At 31.9% G+C, this 23,974-nt stretch overlaps 1 protein-coding gene and 2 long non-coding RNA genes across 4 annotated transcripts; all 3 read right to left on the bottom strand.

Moving 5' to 3' along the window:
• Window positions 1–949: 949 nt before the first annotated feature.
• LOC114375948 (agamous-like MADS-box protein AGL62) lies at window positions 950–1,459 on the bottom strand. Its single transcript, XM_028333823.1, has one exon. The coding sequence runs from the start codon at window positions 1,457–1,459 to the stop codon at window positions 950–952; it is 510 nt and encodes a 169-aa protein (XP_028189624.1).
• Window positions 1,460–5,517: 4,058 nt separating this feature from the next.
• On the bottom strand, window positions 5,518–9,777 carry LOC114393606. Of its 2 annotated transcripts, XR_003662571.1 has the most exons (6): window positions 9,067–9,777; window positions 8,768–8,883; window positions 7,153–7,421; window positions 6,277–6,333; window positions 5,940–6,005; window positions 5,518–5,848 (listed from the first exon to the last, which is right to left on the bottom strand). It is a non-coding gene; the product is annotated as an uncharacterized LOC114393606 (long non-coding RNA). The 2 variants fall into 2 exon arrangements; XR_003662570.1 differs by having other exon boundaries at window positions 8,768–9,777.
• Window positions 9,778–22,495: 12,718 nt separating this feature from the next.
• On the bottom strand, window positions 22,496–23,699 carry LOC114393615. Its single transcript, XR_003662572.1, has 4 exons — window positions 23,488–23,699; window positions 23,179–23,302; window positions 22,797–22,916; window positions 22,496–22,667 (listed from the first exon to the last, which is right to left on the bottom strand). It is a non-coding gene; the product is annotated as an uncharacterized LOC114393615 (long non-coding RNA).
• Window positions 23,700–23,974: the final 275 nt, after the last annotated feature.

Here is a 23,974-nt window from a genome sequence, read left to right as displayed (position 1 = left end):
ATTTCTTCTATCAGTTTCAAGTTCTTTATCTTATATGTTAAGAAATAACACAAAATTTGTACATGTTTTCATAATAACAATTAACTAAATAAATTAATATAGGTATGTAATGTAACAGGGTGTTACACCTTGACTAATCATACTAATAGGAGAAAATTGTAAGTGTACGGTGGTTGTTGTCAAGTAATAAAAATTATCGTTATTATTAATTTATCATGATAAAAAATGAGAGATTTTATTTGATTGAAAGAGAATAATGATAATTGAGAGAGAGATTAAAATAAAACAAAAATATAAAAAAATAAGGGAAATCAAAAGCAAGAACAAATTTCCGGTATTGACATTACCATAGTGATAATTAAAAATCCAAAATTGATTACCTAATTATTAAGAATAAATTCTGTTTAAAGTTGAATTATTTTATTTTAGTTTAGGTTCCCTTTACAAAGATTTTGTGTAATTGAATTGATCCCCACTTTTGTGGTAGTTATGTTGAATTAAACTCATTAAACTTTGCAATAATTCATAAGTGCTCCCAGCAAAACCTAAAGCTATTTTTTTGTGATTTAGATATTATGTTTATATTTTTCAACAATTAAGTTCAACTTTGAGTTCTTCCCAAATTTCTAAAGGGTGCAAACATGGGGCCAACAAATTTACATGAATAAGCTCAATAATAATCAAACTAAAAGGAATTCATACATTAATAAAAGGGGGAGAACCAATCAATTTGAAATTATTAATGTATCATAGGCATTGTCCTATCCCAAAAACTAAAGAAACAATTCAAATATACTAAAAGAAAAACCACAATGATGAAGCAAGAATATTCAAATGGGGAAGGAGGAAGAGAGACAAATCATCTTCAATCCTGATCCTTGTGTCATGGCTCCTGCCCAAGGTTTCACTCGGTTGGAGACTTCCTAAAAAAAAACTCTAAAAGGTCTATTTAAAACCTAAAGTCATGGGTCAGTGTGGCTACTCCCATAGAGGTGTTGGGAAGGCGCTGGAGGAGCTTCTCACGTTTTTCATTAGCATACGTCTTTAGCTCCTCCAACATTTTCTTATACGTCTCTAGTTGGGCATCATTCATGCTTTTGATTGGCATGACAAACCAAACGTGTTCCTCCGCAGCATTCAACATACGATTTAGATCCTTTTTGTGCTTCTTCTCTGCAGCAATTTGGTCGGACAAGTTGTTAAGGTGCACATGGAGCTCATGCTCGTCTATGGAGGCCTCATTCAGCTCTAGGTTGAGGAGGGGAGGTGGGCCCTGTGCGGTGTAGTGTTGAATAACAGAATCCACACTAGGGCTGCCGAAGGAGAAAACCCGATTACCAGGTGAGGACATAATTACAGCAAGATTCATGCCACAAAGGGTGGTAAGCTCACTAGCCTTCTTGAAAATTCCGGTGCGACGCTTTGAGAACGTAACTTGAAGGTTACGCTTGTTGCTCATCTTTTTTATCTCGATCTTCTTTTGTCGGCCTTTGGTATTCTTAATGATGTTGTGTTCAAGTTTGGCACATTTTTTGAATCCATGGGTATAGGCTAGGCAACTTTTCGTGATATGAAATATAATATGAGGTTTAGAGGTTGGGTTCAATTTATAGGAATACCTAAAGTCTGGTTTGGCAAACCAAACGCGCCTCTATGAACTTGCTAGCATGACTTTTGAAAGGTTTATATGTTATGCATTCAATGGTAGTTGTATATTGACATTCCTCAATTATTTAGAATTTGCAAGTAAATGTTTTTAAGGTACACTCCATTTACACTCTCAATCTTATCATTTCTTTGAAAAAAAAATTGTTTAATACTTTCTCTGTCCCTTTTTATAGGAATCTTTTCAAAAAATTTATTTGTTCTTATTTTAAGATTTTTTTCTAATTTATAGATGCATTATTCATTTTTTTTCTTAAAATACACTTAATTAATTAATAAATACTAGAAATTAATTAAAGCAACTTTTTCTCTCCCTTATTAAGATTGGATAATATGAATAGCCTAAAAAATTGTTCGCTCTCCAAAATTAATTAATTAGATGAGAATAGATTAAGTGGAAAGAGAGATGATTAATTTTTTTTAAAAATATAATTTTGAAAGAACAATACAAATAATTGATAATTTTAATGTAATTAACTAAGTTAACTATTTTTCTCAAGAGTTATAAATTAGTTAAAAATATCTTATAAAAAAGATAGAGAGAGTGATTAATTAAGAAATCCAATAGGTAATTGTTTACTATATGCCAAAAATGTTTTGATGCACCTGAATTTATTCTCCCTTTTTAGTTCATTATAAGATATTAAATTTAGAGTTAATATTAATTACCAATATGTCATTGGTACAAGATAAATTATTCTTAGATTTTTTTAAACTAGGACTTGGATTTGAGTCTTAGGAATGAAAAAATACTATTAGAAGGAAGACTCCATTAAAGGTTGTTAGACAAGTTGTTTTAGAAAAAATTAATCATTAATAAAACTAATAGATATTTGGCACTTAATACACAAAAAAATTCATATACTAATTTAATTTATACTATATATTTTATGAAATTAGTATAATATATAGTTTATTAGTAAAATAATAAATTATTTAATATAGTAAATATTTAATGTAATAATTAAATTTATGAAATTAATTAATACATTAATTATAATGAATATATTAATTAATAAGTATACCAATTAAGTTTATACTAAAAATATTTTAACAAAGTTTCAATTAATATGTGTATTACATTTGAATTTAATATAAGATTATAACATTAACTTAGTGGTGAAAGAAGAAGGGAAGGGGAGAGAGTTCCCGAGTTTAAAACGTGACTAATAGAAACTTAACAACTAACAATCTAACATTTGGCCAATAAAAATAAAAATAATAATTTTTTTTAATATTATATTGGAAATTAAATATATTAAATTACTATATAAATTTACGAATTTTCTATATGCTGATTGCTATATTAATTAGCATATGAAATTTAATTCAATATAATTCATATACAAATTAATATAATAATATAGTAAATTTATAAATTAATATAGTAATTTAGTATATTTAATTTTCATTAGCATATTAAATTTAATTTTTTTATTGGTCAAATTTTAGATTTGTAGTTGTTAGTTTTTCTCTTAGTGCTGTTTTGAACCCATGACCTTCTCTTTCTTATTTTTCTTTATCATTAAACCAATCTTATAATCACATATTAAACTTCAATGTATACACATATTAATTTAATTTTCTTAAACTATTTTTAATATAGTATAAATTTATTTGGTATACTAATTAATCAATAAACTCATTATAATTAATATATTAATTAATTTAATAAATTTAATCATTACATTAAATAATTGTTGTATTAATTAAAATATTATTTTACTATATTAAAATATTATATATTATACTAATTTAATAAAACATATAGTATAAATTGAATTAGTATATGAAATTTTTGTATATTAAGTTAAAAGTATCTACTAATTTTATTAATGGTTAATTTTCACTAAAAAAACTTGTCAAGTTATCTTTCTTTTAATTATATTTTTTTCATTCTTAAGACTCAAATCTCAGACCTAATTTAAAAAAATCTAAGCATAGTTTAATTTGGACCAATGATATTTCAGTAATAATTATTAATTCTAAATTTAATGTCTTACGGTGCAAACTACAAAGGTAGTATAAAGTCAGGTGCACCAAAACATTTTTGGCATATAGTAAACAATTACCTATTGGTTTTCTTAATTAATACATTTTTGGCATATAGTAAACAATTAACTATTGGTTTTCTTAATTAATTAATCCCTCCGTCCTTTTTTATTAGATATTTTTAACTAATTTATAACTCTTAAGAAAAATAATTAATTTAGTTAATCAAATTAAAGTTATTTTTATTTTATTCCAAAATTGTACTTAAGTAAAATATATTTTAGTGGTAGACTGCAATTTTTGTGGCAAATAAATATTAGTCAGTAAAAAGTTAATTAATAATTGGTAAAGGTTAAAAGTGTTTAATTTTTCTGACAATAATTAAAATGAGGTTTAACTACTTCTCGTTATAGTTAATGGTAATACTTTTATAGAACCTGATGCACTAACCATAATCTAATTGATGGTAAAAAAATTTAAAAAAAAATTGAAGAGTGTTGGTAAATATTTTAACAACCATCTATATATACTACCACTTTTTTTGACCGAATCTATATATTACCTCTAAAAGCGCCATAATCATCATAAAAAGAGAACAAATTTAGGTGCATATATATTACCACTGAAAGGCACTATAACCGCCATCAAAAGGGATCGAATTTAGTTGTAATGAAGAAAAATTAAAATTTTGAAATAAAGATGTCACATTAATTATTGGTCATCAATGTATGTATACCAAATACTGAAGGGTGAATGACAATTGATAGTAGAGTAGTGTAATTTCTTACGAAAAATCATGGTACAAATTTGCACGAATTCACATGTATTTATTTTAAAAAGAAAATATTGTTACCAATTTGATGGAAATCATGGACACAACTTCGTGCAGACTTTTCGGTCAGTTTCCAAGCTCAATTTACCTAAATTTTTCTGAAAAAACAAAGAAAGATGAATGAAAATTGATGCTCCTATATTAAATACAAATAAATAGGTCACCGTTGTTTATTTGCCACACTTCATTCCAAAATCTAAAATAATATACATTGTATGAATATATATATATATATATATAAAATAAAATGGAAAGAAAAATTGGAATGGATAAGACACTTTGCTGAAAGAAAGAAAAAATATAACTTAGGTAATCGAGAGACCAGAACTCTCACTAAATTCTTTATTCAAATGTTATGTATCCACTAACTCTCCCCATTACCTTTTTATACCAATTTCCAAGTTTCTCCTTATTAGAATTATTGTCTACATACAAACTCTCTCTCTTCCTCTCATTTATTAATTCATATACTATTCTGCAACCCGTACACATGCAGAGTTGTTTGGTAAGCGAGTTTGTAAATGTTGATTAACAATCAAATAGAGTTAGCAAACATTAATGAATAGCAAAATAGAGTTAAAGTCAAATACAACAAAATAGAGTTTGGTAATTGTTTGTTGGAACTACATCACTAAGATTTTTTTTTTAAAAAATCCCAGACTACGAAAGGCAGTTTAATCAGTGTCACTATCATCCCAATCCTCTTGGCTTCTAATTACAATATCCCAAATTTTTTCATAATATCTATAGTAAATAGAGATTTCATCTCCATCATCAAAGTCCATTTCTTCAAGAAAATCATACCATGGTTGAAAAATGCCTTTTCCACCAATACCAGGATTCAGGATTTCAACTTTCCATTGCAATGGAGGACCAGATTGCCTTAAGACTGTCATGTGGTGACCACAAGCTTTAAGAGGAACTTTTGTACAACGCGGGAGTTTATGCAGATAGAAAAAAGTAAAATTGATAAACTGCTAAAAATATGTTTAAAGAGATTAATCTATGAAAGGTCAACTTACCAGGGGTTCAGGAGCATTGAGCATTTCCTGAGTAAACCGAACAGTCGAGATATGCTTTCTAGATGAATGCCTCTGCTTGCCACAAGTTTGCCGCTCCAATGGTGGTATGAAGTGTATGTCAAATACGCACTGATGGTCATAGGCAAAAAAGTTAATGGTGGTTGACTCGTAGATTTTCAACTTTCTTGAAATTTTTGAGTCCATTTGCCAAATACACTCTTTCTTTGTGTCGTCTGACCTGTATTTCGTAAATGACTCCATCATATCTCAGGTGAACAGACTCGTGATACTGTGGTGCCCATTGTGTATGGTAGAACGTTGGAAGTTGTATGATGTTCTGCAAAAAAAACTGAGAAATGTAAATGCATGTATATGTAACGGTAATACTAATGAAAGAATTGCAAAATAAGAGAATAATCAAAGATGACTTTGTCGTTGTTGAAGGCAGCGATAAATTGGATGATCAACGGCAGCCCGATAATGGGATTTTTCATCTGCAATGACAGAGATATTGTAATTTTAATAGTTTAAGTGTTGATGTTGAAGAAAAGGAGAAAAAAAATTTATGCGGTAAAGAGCAGCATAGGAACGACTTACTTCACTTGAAATTCAATCAATATCAATGAGATTATAATTTAAAAAAATCCATGATGTAATCTTTACTATTAAAAAAATCCAATAAAAGAAGAAGAAAAAGCAAGACGCTGAAAAGAACAAAGCCAAGAAAATAATTAAGGAAAAAAGAACTGGGTAGCAGAAGAATACCCAATGGACTCCTTAGGGTTGATGTCATAGGAAAAATCTTTGTATCTCTGGATGTCACTGAAAAAGAACAAAACCAAGAAAATGATTAAGGAAAAAATAAATGAGTAGCAGAACAATACCGTTTCCACTCGACCCTAAACTCAAAGAGAAAAAGTGAACGTTGCAGAGTCCCTAAACTGAAAAAGCAAAAGCCAATCAAAACCCAAAAAAAACCTTTGTATCTCTCGATGGAGAATTATATAACTCAGAAGACAAAATAAGTTATTTAAAATCACTTTATCTAGTTATAATCACCAATCGACAAGATAATTATTTATATTCACTATATTATTAATCACTAAAAAAATATTCCGTATACTTATCACTAAAAAATTAGAATCTTCTAGCTAGTATTCTATTACTATTAAACTTTTAAATTGAAAAAAATGATTTTTTTCTTAGATACAAAAAAAATGTATTTTTCTTACATCCAAGAGAGTCTATACTCTTTACTCATTTCTTCCTTTTACATTTTTGTGAGCCAAACAATTAACTTCTCATGCCTCAATAACTAAATAACTAAATGTAATTAAAATATTAATAGATGTTGATCACAAATTTTAATAATCACCAATTAGTAAGATAGTTATTTATATTCACTATATTATTAATCGCTAAAAAATATATTTCGTATACTTATCACTAAAAAAATTAGAATCCTTTGGCTAGTATGTTTTTATTCTATCACTATTAAACTTTTAAATTAAAAAGAATGTCTTTTTCTTCTTTTTTTCAGATATAGGAAGAATGAATTTTTCTTACATCCAACAGAGTCTATATTCTTTACTCATTTTTTCCTTTTACATTTTTGTGAGCCAACCAATTAACTTCTCATACCTCAATAACTAAAGAGCAAAAATCTCGCTCTCTCGCTGCCATATATCAACAAAGCTTCCACGTGTCACCAAATTAAGCAAGGGCAATATGACCAAAAAAGAGAAAGGTTAATTGTGCGAGAAGAAGTTCAGAAGTTGAGACTTGTAGTTGCTTTCTCAAGATTCACTGATGAAGATGAATTTGGGATCACAGATTCTGCTTCGAAGCAAACTCACTCCTTTAATATTGTGGTTCTCTTGCTCAATTGCGTCCACCGAAGATGCAACACGCTTGCTCAAGCATAAAAAAACATAATAAAATAGAATCCAATAAAGCCACTACTGTATGCAATTTGAATTCCAAAAAAAAGTAGAAAATATGTGAAATTTTAAAAAATGAACAGACACAAATGATACAGGAATATAGAATGAAGTGGGAAAAAAGAAATTGTAACAATGAGAATTAGGTATCAATCAGATTTATTTAAAACAAAATATTTAAGTTGAGATATTTAAAATTTGAAATTTGAATTGTTTGTATTTTTAGAAGAATAAAGAGGAAGGAATTGCATCAAAAAAAGTCACATGTCAAAAGAGAAATAAAACAAATGACAACTTCCAAGATTAAACTTATAGTATATTTATTGATATTGATTTATATTTTATTTTATATTCATATATATATATATATATATATATATATATATATTACTCAATACTTACAAAAATTACTTTGTTTAATTTCTTGGATCATCCAGTACTCAATTTTTTCCCCTAACAAAGGAAATCAAATGAATAAAAGGGTAAGTTTCATTGGAATGATACAAACCAGAAGCAACAGTTATCCAAAAAATAGCCACTAGGTTTCGTAAGTTGCATGTTAAAACTGGCTGCTCAAGGCAACAATTTTACATATTAAAGCCTGCAACAATACATTAATATCAGTCAATATGTGTGCATGATTTAGAGGGAAAAAAAAGGGAAAATAGAGCAAGTCAAAGAAATTTATTTTCAAGATCATTAAAATAGAACAATCTATCTTTTGAATGTTAACCACAATCCAAATAAGATCACCAACACTGGTAGGCAATTCCGATGATGCAGCTACTAAATGATATATTTATTATCAAAATTCTTTATTTTCTATCATACGCCTTCTTTGCTGGGCTAGGCCATATAGCTAATAGAATACTTATTCAGTTATACAAATGAAATAGTGTGAATGATATTAACAAAAAGAAAGATAGAGGAAAGATAATAATGCCCAATAATCTATAGCAGTGGCAATTAAATTAGAATATAGTTGAATTGGAATTTCCTTGGACATGTGCTCTGCGTCTCATTTGAACTAAAGAATTTTCCCTTGTCAATATATTTATACCTACCCAACGGATTGGATAATTATTCTTAAAGAAAGAAATGAAAGAAAAGAAGCATTGTTAATTAACGAAATAAGACAAAATGAAAGGTTGTTAGAGAAAACAATATATATATAGACAACAATAGGATATTGTAAAGTGGCTATAAAAACGGCCAATTCTTATTCTCTGACATTAAGCCAAATAGATATTAAATAATGCATTGTGAATGTGAAATGCAAAAAAAAAAAAAAATAGCATGTCAGATAAAATTCTTACTTTCTTCCCCACCCATCTTTTGGAGGAATTCAATCAATGGTGCTTTTCGTGATGCTAATCATAATTCTATTTATATTTCCTATATGAATCAAAGTCTTGCCAATAAGGAGTTTTCCCTGAAGAATATGAAGATAAAAATTCAGGAAATAGGCAAAACCAATAACATAATGTCAAAAGAACCTTGTACAACCATTTCTGAAAGTCATTATTCTATTATGTGCATTCACACAGATATCAAAATAAACATTTTCAACAAAATATACAATTAAAAGTTTAAAACTTAAAAGTATACAACTTACTCCTCCATTGGCCAAAGCATTGGCCATGATTGCTGCAACTTCCATGACCCATGAAAGAGGATTCCACATAAATCCTAAAAACTTCAAAACCTTGCTCTTCTGCAAAATTCATACAAAAGCTTTGCAGAGAAACTAAACATGGAAGTAGAAACTAGCTTTCGATTAAGACAGGAATAACTCTCTTTCAAAGTTCTCCGTCAAAGGAAAACAAACAATTCTTTCTTATTAACCAACACTTCATAATATCATATCATGCCTGTGTCATATTTTGATAAATATATATTCCTTTCTCTTTCATCTCTCTCTCTCTCTCTCTCCCTCCATTCCTTTCTCTCTCTCTCTCTCTCTCAAGTCTCACCTTCTTTCTCTGCTTTTTTTTTCCTTTCTATCTTTCTTTTCCTTTCACCCCAAAATGTCCATACTTTACATTTTCCTATCAAATAATAGAGAAAATGGTATGTTTCACATATGCTAATATGTAACTGTCCTGGTCAACAAAGAGATGACATGTGCATTATTTCCAAAAAAGAGTACCTCAAATACAGTAAGATGTACTGAACCAATTTGGAAAAACTTCGATTCAAGATTAGGAAGTTGAGTTCCATATTCATACTGAGGCAAATGCTAAAATAATTCTACTGTTGTAGAAGCAAAGCTTCATGGTGAATCAAAGGTGATTCAAAGGTGTTTTGATGATAACAATAATGATAACAAAAGATGATGACAAAAAAGCTCAAAGATCAATCAAAGAACAACTTAAGTGAATCAAGAACAATTCAAGAGTTCAAGATAGAATCAAGAAGAATTCAAGACTCAAGAGAAAAGTTAAGAGTCAAGAATCAAAGATTCAAGGTTCAAGATCTCAAGAATCAAGAGAAGGCTTAATCAAGATAAGTATGAAAAGTTTTTCTCAAAAATTGAGTAGCACATGATTTTTTCTCAAAACATGTTTACCGAAGAGTTTTACTCTCTGGTAATTGATTACCAGATTGTTGTAATCGATTACCAGTAGCAAAATGGATTTGATAAAGTTTTCAAATTGAATTTACAACGTTCTAATTAATTTCAAAAAGTTATAATCGATTACAATGTTTTGGTAATCGATTACCAGTGCCTTTGAACGTTGAAATTCAAATTCAAAAGTGAAGAGTCACATCCTTTCACATAAAAGCTTTGTGTAATCGATTACACTAATTTGGTAATCGATTACCAGTGATTGTTTCTGAATAAAATCAAAAGATGTAACTCTTCAAATAGTTTTTGACTTTTTCAAATTGGTTTTTAAGTTTTTCTAAAAGTCATAACTCTTCTAATGGTTGTCTTGACCAGACATGAAGAGTCTATAAAAGCAAGGCTTTGTTTTGCATTTCAAGTATCTTGAACACTTATTCATACAATACTTTACAAGCCTTGAATCTCTTTGAACTTCTTCTTCTTCTTTGTACCAAAAGCTTTCCAAAGTTTTCTGGTTTTCTAAACATTGAAAACTTGTGCTATTCATTCTTTTCTTCTCTTCTCCCTTTGCCAAAAAGAATTCGCCAAGGAATAACCGCCTAAATTCTTTTTGTGTCTCTCTTCTCCCTTTTCCAAAAGAACAAAGGACTAACCGCCTGAATTCTTTTGTGTCTCCCTTCTCCCTTGTCAAAGAATTTAAAATGACATAGTCTGAGAATTCTTTTGATTTTTCCCATTCCCTAATACAAAAGTGTTCAAAGGACTAACCGCCTGAGAATTCTTTTGTATCCCCATTCACAAAGTATCAAAGGTTTAACCACCTGAGATCTTTGTCTTAACACATTGGAGGGTACATCCTTTGTGGTACAAGTAGAAGGTACATCTACTTGGGTTTGACTGAGAACAAGAGAGGGTACATCTCTTGTGGATCAGTTCTAGTGAAGGGTACATCCACTAGGTTCAAAGAGAACAAGGGAGGGTACATCCCTTGTGGATCTTTGCTTGTAAAAGGATTTTTACAAGGTTGAAAGAAATCTCAAGGACCGCAGGTCGCTTGGGGACTGGATGTAGGCATGGGTTGTTGCCGAACCAGTATAAAAACTCTTGTGTGTTTGTCTTCTTCTTCCCTACTCTTTTAATTTCCGCTGTGCATTTAATTTCCGCTTTTACTTTCTCTTAAGTTTCTCTTCTACTCCTTATTCTCTTAACAATTTAGTAAAAGCCTTAGAAGAGTAATTTTTTAATTAGTAAAGGTTTATGAATAATTAATTCAACCCCCCCCCTCTTAATTATTCTGAGGCCACTTGATCCAACAACTGTGTTTCTAGATTCAGTTGGATTGACTATTGCACGTCTTCTAGCCTTTTCCAATTGGCTTTTGTCATCAAATTGCATTTGCGGAGAAGGAGCATCCATTTTCCTATCTTTATCCAGAGGGCCACTTTCCTACATTTTTTTCCCTTACTCGAATTTTCAGTAAGCATTTCCTTTTCAAAGGAAAGGTTCCATTGCTTTTCCAGCATTGACTTCTGCAGCAAAAGAAGAGCCTCCAGAGAATAACCCATTTCAGAGCTTTCTACCTCTAAGTCATTAGAGTTGTAACTCTGAAACCATGGATCCACAATGGTAGGGGCATCATCAACATGCTCCTTAAGAGCCTTAATGAACTGATTCTGTTGGTTCGATGCTGGAAAAGTTGGAGTATAGTTGGATGACTTCTTGGCAACTATTAAAGATTTTGTAGGAACAATTTGGTAGTGTGTGGATCCAAAATCACTGCCATAAGAAAGCTTTTCTATAATATCAGAGTAATGGTATGATGAACTCAAGAGCCTCTTTCCTCCACTGAGTCCAATTACTACAGCAGTAGCCATTATATCCCTTCCTAGCCACTATGTACGATTACCATCAATTTTGCCTATTATAACAATGATCCTAAACCATATCCACTACTCTCTATTGCTTCAGCAACTTCCCAAATTCTTGCTATCCTTCTGATAAACCAAAGAATATAAAAAATATTAATTATTGTAATAATATAAATAATGAATTATTCAAGATTTCCTTTATAAAGAAGATTAATAATTTCTTGCCCCCCACCACCTAGAATATGCATACTTCATGAAAACAACAATACATGTCTGTAGCAAATAAAACTAGAAGTACCCAAATGAAAAACAACGCAATTTTTAATGGAAATACAAAACCTGCAAACTAAATTATATCAGTGGCCACTAGAGACACACAGGAAGGACCACCTTTCTTTTATTGTAATAATATAAATAATGAATTATTCAAGATTTCCTTTATAAAGAAGATTAATAATTTCTTGCCCCTCACCACCTACAATATGCATACTTCATGAAAACAACAATACATGCCTGTAGCAAATAAAACTGGAAGTACCCAAATGAAAACCAATGCAGTTTTTAATGGAAATACAAAACTTGCAAACTAAATTATATCAGTGACCACTGGAGACACATAGGAAGGACCACCTTTCTTTTGTGAAGATTGCTTTGTACTTTTACCTAGGGTGGCTCGACCAGATTCAACAACTGCTTTACTTCCCTCGGCTGGATACAGAGTGATGACCAAAACTATAAGCACAACTACACAAACTATATGAAGCGAAACCAAGTATTTCAAGTTCCTGATTGTGGCAACTGAACTATTTAATACAAAATTTCATATTATCTCTTTCACTGCCAAACACAATATATAATGCAAACTTAATATAATTTATCGAATTTCATCAAATACTTTCATAAAACAAAGGAATAGAGAAAAAAAATGATGCCCTCAAATATATGAAACCAAAAATAGCAACCACTCTTAAAACTTAACTGAAATTATGTAACATAATCATAGATTTTACAATCCATATTCATAACAATGATAACATCAATCTAAAATTTCAATAAGAAAATAAGAATAGTCCAATATAACATGCTAAAGTTTATAGTTTCTTTTATAGTTTTAAAAAAAAAATTGTGTGAAAAAAGTGGTAGAATGGGGAGGCACCCCCAATGCTACTGGTCGGGGTGCAAATGGCATGCTGGGAATGCTAACCGAAGCCCACCTAGAAGATTACTGCATAGGTCTAAGCAGCAAGTAGTTTTACACAATCACACGTGATGGATCAACAAATACAACATCTGACTTCTAAATTAGTAACCATATATATTTAATCAATCAATCATGCCTATAAAATTAGTGATGAAGGAAGAGAATAAATAGCAATTACTACAAACAAAACCTAAACAACCTTTAGAAGTGTTAGACAAGTGGCCTCAGATATCTTAAGAAGGGGGGGTTGAATTAAGATATTCCAAACTATTTCCCCTAATTAAAAATATATTTCACTTTTTAACCAAGTTATGAATTCCCTTAATGATAATCTTCTTAAATATTAATTCAAATGAAACAATTTGAATATGAATATAAAGCAATAATAAATAAAGGAGATTAAGGGAAGAGAAAATGCAAACTCAGTTTTATCTGGTTCGGCCACACCCTTGTGCCTACGTCCAGTCCCCAAGCAACCCGCTTGAGAGTTCCACTATCTTGTAAATTCTTTTTACAAGTTCTAAACACACAAGGACAATCCTTCCTTTGTGTTTAGAATTCCTTTACAACAAGAGACTCACAGTCTCTTAATCCCTTAGAGAATGAGAAGAAGAAGAAGAAGAAGAACAAATCTCTCTAGAAAGAGATGGATTTTACAGATTGAGCACTCAAATAATTCCTTAATGAATTGCAATTGAATTGGCCAAGGAATTCTTAAGAGGATAAAATGAATTTGCTTTTAGAGAGGATAAACATTTGTTATTCTGAAAATCTCTAAGCAATTTCGTGTTTGAGTCACATATATATAGACCATTGGTGGTCATGAATAAAGCCTTTGAAAAGTTGTGACTCTTAAAATTATTTTTCTGAAAATCCTGTCTGGTAATCGATTACAGTAATTGTGTAATCGATTACAGCTTTTAAAATTTGAATTAAAACGTTCAGAAACTGCTGGTAATCGATTACCATATATGTGTAATCGATTACACAGTGCAAATTTTGAATTCAAATTTTAATAGCTGTTGTAAATCAGTTTTGGCCACTGGTAATCGATTACATCCTCTGGTAATCGATTACCAGAGAGTAATTTTGTTGAAAAACACTTTTTAGCTTAAAATTCTTGGCCAAACCTTTTGCTAATCCAATTGGAATACCCTTCTATTTTAATATCCTTTTTAAGACTCTATAGACTGTCTTGATCATCCATCTTGATTAACTCTAATTGCTTTGTCTTGAGTAAATCTTTGAGAAGCATATGATTCATGTAATCCTTTGGCATCATCAAAACTTTCAGCTTGATCCTTTGTCTACAATCTCCCCCTTTTTGATGATGACAATACCTGAAATCAAGACAAGCTATACACAAGATGATAGCACGTTCACACAACCCTTACTCCCCCTATCTTTTGGCATGTATGCCTAACTTTTCTTAACGATAAATTTCTAAATTTCTAATTGATTTCTAACCCATGTTCTCTCCCAAGTTCTCTCCCCCTTTGGCAACATCAAAAAGAACTAGAGCAAGGCAATCAATAGCCAAACATTAACACAATAAAAATCCAAACAAAGCCAACCATTAAACCAAAATAAAACCATACATTTGCATAATCAACAAAAGCAATGTCTAGAAATATAATTATAGTGCAAGACTATGATAACTAGAGCAATAAAAAGCCAAATACACGGTGTTAAAACAAAGTACTAATAATACTTAACCACTAATAATACTTAGTCTTAATAATAACTTATAAGCTAAAAGGATGATGGAGGCGGTGGTGGTGGATCAAAGCAAGTACGGATGAAGGAGACATCTTCTTCAACTTTGGTGATCCTTGATTCCATGGCATCAAACCGCATGTCGACTTGCAATTCCATATTATCAAACTTGTCACCAACAAAAGTTTGAAGACCATCGAACTTTTCCAAAAGCTTTCGAAGAAGAGAGGAATTATCTTCAACTGGTTGGTTGCCTTCATCATCAGCGGGTAGAGCACCCTTTTTGACCCAAGAGCCATCATGCTCTTTGCGGTAACCAAAAGAAGCAATCACATCAGCACCAATTAAAAAGGATCTCTTGATTGGAACGTAAGGTTCAGAATCAAGAGGAATTTGAAAATGGTGGAAAAAGAGAGTGACAAGCTGTGGATATGGTAGTGGAGCATTTAATCGCAATGCCTTATGCATGCGATATCTGACTAAGTGTGCCCAGTCAAGTTGACGCCCTGTATGAAAGGCCCACATGATAATTAGATCTTCCTCAGAAACCTGGGCAAGGTTGGAAGACCGTGGAAGCAAAATACGCACAATTAAATAGTGAAGGATGCGGCTTTCAAAAGCCAATGACCCAGCAAGAAGACGTCCGGTCATATCCGCATTGTTGGTGCAAACCAACTGGCGGGCATCATGGGCAGAGAAATCAAATTTCCAGTCGTCATTCAGTGTACCTTCAAATGGTACACCGTCACTGGGTAATTTGGTTAAGTCATGGAAAAGGGACTGGTCAATGACCATTTTTATCCCAAAAATTTCAGAAATTAGAGTGTTGTCCTGAATTTCAAGATTACAATAAAAAGCTTTAACCAATTTAGGATAAATAGGCAATTGTAATGACATAAAAGGTAGAAGACCTAAGTTCTGAAAGGCTTGAATGCAATCAAAGGTTTCAGCAGAAAAGAATTCCATATCAATAAACTTAGGGTCGATAATGGAATGAGATGAGAAAAGATTGGAGTACCGTTTCTGCTGTTCATCGGAAGAAAACACTGGGGAAGAGGACAATGATGGTGGAATTGGTGTTGTGGATGCGCTAGTGGCTCCGGAACGATGAGCTCTTGAAGCCGAAGCGAAGGCGGAAGAACCCTTTCGTTTCTTTGACGATTCTGCCATTTGAAGGAGTTTTTGCAGATTTTAATCGGTGAACGCAAAAGAGAAATGAAAAAGAAGAAGATCGCAATTTACGGGAGTTGATTTGATGGAGAAATGAGTGAGATACGAAGATTTGGAGGTTTGGGAATGGAGGAACGTCGTGAGAGAAAAGGGGCTGCGTAGGGATTTCTGGAAAATGTGATATTTATAGAGCAGGACGCGTGGTAATCGATTACAAGTAATGGTAATCGATTACAGGAGGAGGCAGCCTACTGGTAATTGATTACATGAATACTGTAATCGATTACAGGCTATCTGTTCTAGTGTAATCGATTACAGTATTCATGTAATCGATTACCAGAACAAGGAATAGCCTTTTTCTAAAAGAAAAACTTATTTCTAAGTCTAAAAACTTATACTATCTTAATAAATAATTATACTAACAAAAAGTAAATTAAATTAAACAACACAAGCGTTATACTTAATCAAAACACAATCAATCATTCATAAAAAAAAATAATTCAAACAAGATCAAACAAACAAAATAATCTATACACAATAAATAAGAGTAAATCAACCAATCATTCAATCAATCATCCAATCAATTCCTATTTTTCTAAATCTCTTATGTCTAAGAGACCTAACTCTCTTCTAATAGAGAAGAACACTTCCTTGGGGAGAGGTTTTGTAAAAATATCAGCAAGTTGATTCTTAGTATCAACAAACTCTAATACACAATCTCCCTTTAGGACATGATCTCTAAGAAAGTGGTGTCTAATCTCTATATGTTTAGTTCTAGAGTGTTGAACTGGGTTTTTGGATAGATTTATGGCACTAGTATTATCACACTTAATAGGTATACGATCAATAATGATGCCATAGTCAGATAATTGTTGCTTCATCCATAAAATCTGTGCACAACAACTATCGGCAGAGATATACTCCGCTTCAGCGGTAGATAAAGCAACACTGTTTTGTTTCTTACTATGCCATGAGACAAGAGCCGATCCAATAAATTGACAAGTTCCACTTGTACTTTTTCTATCAGTTTTAGATCCGGAAAAATCAGAATCAGAATATCCTATTAAGTTACATGTTGAATTCTTAGGATACCATAATCCTAAATTGATTGTTCCTAGTAGATATCTCATGATTCTCTTTACTGCACTTAAATGTGATTGTTTGGGGTTGGATTGAAACCTGGCACACATGCATACACTAAACATAATATCAGGTCTACTAGCAGATAAATAAAGAAGAGATCCGATCATACCTCGATATTGTTTTATGTCTATAGACAGACCAGATTCATCTTTATCTAAGTAACAATTAGTGCTCATCGGTGTAGACATGTGTTTTGCACTATCCATCCCAAATCTTTTGATCAATTCCTTGCAGTACTTTGATTGATTGATGAATATTCCTTCTTGAGTTTGCTTGATTTGTAATCCCAGAAAGTACTTTAGTTCTCCCATCATTGACATTTCAAATTCACTTTGCATATCAAGGGAAAACTCCTTGCACAATGAGTCGTTAGTGGATCCAAAAATTATATCATCAACATATATTTGAACCAATAAAATATCATTATGCCTTCTCTTTATGAACAATGTGGTATCCACTTTACCTCTGGAGAAATCTTTTTCTAGAAGAAAATTGCTTAAGCGTTCATACCATGCCCTAGGGGCTTGTTTCAAACCATAAAGAGCCTTTTGTAATTTATAAACATGGTTTGGTTTATCAGGAATTTCAAAACCAGGGGGTTGTTCAACATATACCTCTTCTTGAATTAAACCATTTAGAAAGGCACTCTTAACATGCATTTGATAAAGTTTAAAGTCCATTATGGATGCATATGCCAAAAGCATTCTAATGGCTTCTAATCTTGCAACAGGAGCATATGTTTCTTCATAGTCTATTCCCTCTTCTTGATTATACCCTTTTGCTACTAACCTTGCTTTATTTCTAATAATTATACCATGTTCATCTAATTTATTTCTAAAAACCCATTTTGTTCCTATGACAGGATAATTTTCAGGTTTTTCTACTATTTTCCACACATTGTTTCTTTCAAATTGGTTTAGTTCTTCTTGCATGGCAATGATCCAATTATCATCTATTATGGCTTCTTTTATATTTTTAGGTTCAATCATGGATACAAAAGCCATATTATTGCATAAATCTTTAAGAGAGTGTCTAGTTGTTACCCCTTTTGAGATATCACCAATAATGTTGTCGAGGGGATGATCTCTTGAAGTTTTCCATTCTCTTGGGAGTGCATCATTGGATTTGACTTCTTCTGGAGGATCTTCATTGTTTCCTTTGTCATTTCCTTTGGAATCTTGTTCATGAATGTTCATATGTTCTAAAGAATCTGCAATGTCATCTAGCATATTCTTTCTTGACAATATAGCATTAGATTCATCAAAGGTAACATGAATGGATTCCTCTATATTCATAGTTCTCTTATTATATATCCTATATGCTTTGCTTTGTAATGAATATCCAAGAAAAATGCCTTCATCAGATTTTGCATCAAATTTTCCTAGATTATCTTTACCATTATTAAGTACAAAGCACTTGCAACCAAAAACATGTAGATGAGAGATATTAGGTTTTCTACCATTAAATAACTCATATGGGGTTTTCTTTAAAATAGGTCTTATCAAGGCCCTATTTATGATGTAACATGCAGTATTGACAGCTTCAGCCCAAAAATACTTTGGAAGAGAAGTATCATTTAATAAAGTTCTTGCAATTTCTTCCAATGACCTATTTTTCCTCTCAACAACTCCATTTTGTTGAGGGGTTCTTGGTGCAGAAAAATTATGTTCAATACCATGTTCATCACAAAATAATTCAAAATCTTTATTTTCAAATTCACCCCCATGATCACTTCTAATGGATGCAATCTTAAGATTTTTCTTGTTTTGTATGACTTTAGCAAGTTTCCTAAATGCTTGGAATGAATCACTTTTATGTGTAATAAATAGTGTCCAAGTATATCTAGAGAAATCATCAACTATAACTAGAGCATAGTAATTTCCTCCAAAACTCATGGTTCTAGATGGACCAAATAGATCCATATGCAATAGCTGTAATGGTCGAGTGGTTGAAACAACATTTTTAGATTTGAATGAGACTCTTGTTTGTTTGCCCTTTTGACATGCATCGCATAGTTTATCTTTTTCAAATTTCAATTTAGGCAAACCAACTACTAAATCTTTTGAAATTAACTTATTTAAGTGATCCATGTTTATGTGAGCAATTCTTTTATGCCATAACCATGGATCATCATCTTTACTAAGAAAGCAATGATTGTTTTCTTGTTTTATGCTTAAGTCTATCATGTAAACATTATTGACTCTATGTCCTACATGCTTTATATTAATGTCATGCTTATGTTCTATAAGACATTTCTGAGAATCAAATGATACTAGATAGCCTTTGTCACATAGTTGACTAACGCTAAGCAGGCTGTGCTTAAGGCCTTCAACAAGTAGAACATTTTCAATGGAGTTTGAAGAATTTGTACCTATTTTACCCACTCCAAGAATTCTACCTTTGTTGTTGTCACCATATGTTACATGCCCGCTTTTCTTTGGAGATATATATGTAAAATTTGATGCATCTCCAGTCATATGTTTTGAGCATCCGCTATCTATGTACCACTTCTTTCTCAAAGATACCTGCATAATCAAGTTTTTGACTTAGGTACCCAAATTTTATTGGGTCCTTGCATGTTAGTATAAACTGAGGATCCTTTTGGGACCCATATCATTTTAATGTTACTGTAATTTTTCTTGAAGTAGCAAGTTGATATGCCATGTCCTCTTCTTCCACAGTAAAAACAAGTGATAGAATTAGAATTACATTTTTGTGTGGAAGTGGAAAAGTTTTTATGAACCTTTTGTTGTTTTTCAGATTTATACCCTAGTCCATTTTTATTAGACACATATCTTTGTTTACTTAATATAACATCTAAATTATTTCTACTATACGAAAATTTTGCAAGTGAATTTTTCAACTCTTTAATTTCTTTTACATATTTATCACAACAACTACAAGAATCTGTTATTTTCTTGTCATTAATAGTGGAGATATTAACTTTTTCATTTGTTCTAGAGATTGAGACTTCATTTCTAAGAAGATCTAATTCTTTGTTTAATTTCGAAACTTCATTTTCTAAATTTGAAATTGTTTTCTTTGATGATGAAACTAATTTTGCAAGTTTAATTGATTCTTTATGCAAATCAGCAAATGCATCTTGCAATTCATCAAAAGAAATAGATAAGTTGTTTGAAGATGTTACCTCTTCATCACTTTCGTAACTTTTGGCCATAAGGCAGAGATTTATCTCTTCATTTTCAGAATCTTTAGAGGATTCCAAATCATTTTCATCCCATGTGATGTATGCTTTCTTCAGTTTCTTTTCACTATGATTTTTCTTTTCAGATTTTTCCATCTTTTTCTTGAAGATGGGACAATCAACCCTCAGATGTCCAGGTTGATTGCATTCAAAGCATTTTAGAATAGAGGATGAATTTTCTGTCCTTCTCTTTGATTTAAAATTTGGTCGCCTCTGATTTCCTCTTACTTTAAGAAACTTGTTGAATCTTTTTACAAAGAGACTTAGATCATCATCATCATCATCTGGATGATTATCCTGATCACTTTCTTCTTTAATTGAGGATGATGCTTTAAGAGCAATTCCTTTCTTTTTCTTGTCATTTTCTTCATTTTGGTGCAATCTCAATAGTTCCATCTCGTGTTCCTGCAACTTACCAAATAAAGTGGCAAGAGACATGTTAGACAAATCTCTTGATTCAGAAATGGCCGTTACTTTGGGTTGCCATTCTCTACTTAAACATCTTAACACCTTGTTTATAAGATCCTCATTTTGAAATTCTTTTCCTAAAGCTGCTAGATGATTTACTATATGTGTAAATCTCTTTTGCATACTCTGAATATTTTCATTTGCATTCATTCTAAATAATTCATACTAATGAGTTAGTGCATTTATCCTAGATCTTTTAACATCTGTAGTTCCTTCATGTGTTAATCGAAGAGTGTCCCACATTTCCTTAGCACTCTTACAATTTGAAACCCTGAAATATTCATCCATTCCTAGGGCAGATGTTATTATGTTTTTGGCTTTTAAGTTGTATTGTACTCGTTTTCTATCCTCTTCAGACCATCTATCTCTAGGTTTTTCTATGGTTATGCTTTCACTTGATGAACTACCATCTATTGAAACTCTTTCTACTGTGGTGGGTATATAAGGCCCTATTTCTATGGCTTCCCAGATATTTAGATCTATTGCCTCGATAAAAATTTGCATTCGGGTTTTCCAGTAGTGGTAACCCTCTCCATTAAAGATTGGAGGTCTATTGATAGAATTCCCTTCCGGAAATAAGGAATTTGCTGAGGCCATCTTTTTCTTGAAGCTTCTAAACTTTATACAAGAATGAAGCTCTGATACCACTTGTTAGACAAGTGGCCTCAGATATCTTAAGAAGGGGGGGTTGAATTAAGATATTCCAAACTATTTCCCCTAATTAAAAATCTATTTCACTTTTTAACCAAGTTATGAATTCCCTTAATGACAATCTTCTTAAATATTAATTCAAATGAAACAATTTGAATATGAATATAAAGCAATAATAAATAAAGGAGATTAAGGGAAGAGAAAATGCAAACTCAGTTTTATACTGGTTCGGCCACACCCTTGTGCCTACGTCCAGTCCCCAAGCAACCCGCTTGAGAGTTCCACTATCTTGTAAATTCTTTTTACAAGTTCTAAACACATAAGGACAATCCTTCCTTTGTGTTTAGAATTCCTTTACAACAAGAGACTCACAGTCTCTTAATCCCTTAGAGAATGAGAAGAAGAAGAAGAACAAATCTCTCTAGAAAGAGATGGATTTTACAGATTGAGCACTCAAATAATTCCTTAATGAATTGCAATTGAATTGGCCAAGGAATTCTTAAGAGGATAAAATGAATTTGCTTTTAGAGAGGATAAACATTTGTTATTCTGAAAATCTCTAAGCAATTTCGTGTTTGAGTCACATATATATAGACCATTGGTGGTCATGAATAAAGCCTTTGAAAAGTTGTGACTCTTAAAATTATTTTTCTGAAAATCCTGTCTGGTAATCGATTACAGTAATTGTGTAATCGATTACAGCTTTTAAAATTTGAATTAAAACGTTCAGAAACTGCTGGTAATCGATTACCATATATGTGTAATCGATTACACAGTGCAAATTTTGAATTCAAATTTTAATAGCTGTTGTAAATCAGTTTTGGCCACTGGTAATCGATTACATCCTCTGGTAATCGATTACCAGAGAGTAATTTTGTTGAAAAACACTTTTTAGCTTAAAATTCTTGGCCAAACCTTTTGCTAATCCAATTGGAATACCCTTTTATTTTAATATCCTTTCTAAGACTCTATAGACTGTCTTGATCATCCATCTTGATTAACTCTAATTGCTTTGTCTTGAGTAAATCTTTGAGAAGCATATGATTCATGTAATCCTTTGGCATCATCAAAACTTTCAGCTTGATCCTTTGTCTACAAGAAGCAGCTTTAGCAGCTCTCTGTGCCTCCTGCAAGGCCCGTCTCTCAACCTTGGTAGTTTTTGCTTTCAACGGCTTTAAGCTTGATTGGAGAACCTCTTTCTCTTCCTCTTCCTCCCCTCTCTTTTCTAATATTAGAAAGAACAACGCACGTGAATAATCCCCATGAAAAAGGATTCCACATAAATCCTAAAAGCTTCAAAACCTTTAAAGAGTGAAAAAAGAAAAAGAAAAAGGAAAAAATTGAAGGGAAAGACCTTCTTCTCCTCAAGTTTGTTGTGGCCAAAGATGACCAGCCTCTCCTCAGTAGATTCTGTTGTGAGTCCATTTGAATCACACCTCAGAGTCTAAAAAACTTCCTCAAGTGGAACGTTTTCCTGCAAAGAAATTAAAAGGAAAAAAGTAACCAAAAACCGGGAAGGGAAAATAAAAATAAGACCAAGCCTTAAAATTACAATTGGAACCCCCCACGAGATTAATTATATCAAAATTAAAACCCAAAAAGATCTCTTGATTTTGAAAACATAATCAATATGAACGTGTCCCAAAATCATAATCCACAAAACTACCCTTTGCAACATCTAATCCCCCCAAAACAAACAAATCGATGAAATTCAAAGCAAAAGGACTCAAATTTACCCGCACTTACAACAGTTGAGCGAATCCACCAGATCGCAGAGGCCACCCCTTTCTCCATTCATGAGTGCCCAAACCATTCACAATGCAAATGTCAGAACCCATTAATCCAAATTGCAAAATTCCACTGCCAAATACACACAATCCAAAACCCAAATCAAAACCAAAAACCACAACAACAAAAAAATTAGACCTATCACACACTAAAATTACCCAGAGTCCATACATACCCATGCACAAAGTTTCAAGATTCACAAAGGGGAAAAACCAAAGGGTAGTAAAAAAACAAAACCCCAGAACCAAAAAACCAACCTTTATCTCACCCCAAATGAAAAACAACAAATGGGTCGTTCCCATGAATGAAAGAGAACCCAACTTTGCAGTGCTAGCTATCAAATCTATCACCTCAAATCTCAAGAACCACACGCATCTTACATTAGGACTTAGTTGAAGAAGAAGAGAGGCAAAGCAACGAAGAAAAACAGAGACTTCTCTAGAAAGCACGAGAGAGAGAGAGATGGAAAGATAAAACAGAAAGCAAGAAGGCTCGGGATGAAGGCTGAAAAAGAAGACACATTGAGAAATACGTGGAGCAACCAATAGAGGTGGAAGTGTGATGCGGAAATGCCCAAAAAACCAACAAATTGGACACATGTCAAGCTTCTAGGTATGGGCACAATAGGCTTTTCCCTATACTTCTCTTTTATTATATAGGATATGGATATTCTTTTTATTACCATTATTTTTGGTATATAGTAAACAATTATCTACTAGATTTCTTAACACACACACACACACA

The sequence above is a fragment of the Glycine soja genome, chromosome 2, assembly GCF_004193775.1.
Source record: "Glycine soja cultivar W05 chromosome 2, ASM419377v2, whole genome shotgun sequence".
NCBI lineage: Eukaryota > Viridiplantae > Streptophyta > Magnoliopsida > Fabales > Fabaceae > Glycine > Glycine soja.
Note: the sequence above shows the minus strand (reverse complement) of the source record. Positions and strands in the feature narration are given on the sequence as shown.

Coding starts and splice junctions, on each gene's coding strand:
- LOC114375948 (XM_028333823.1), bottom strand. CDS start 1,459: ATGAGCAACAAGCGTAACCTTCAAGTTACGTTCTCAAAGCGTCGCACC.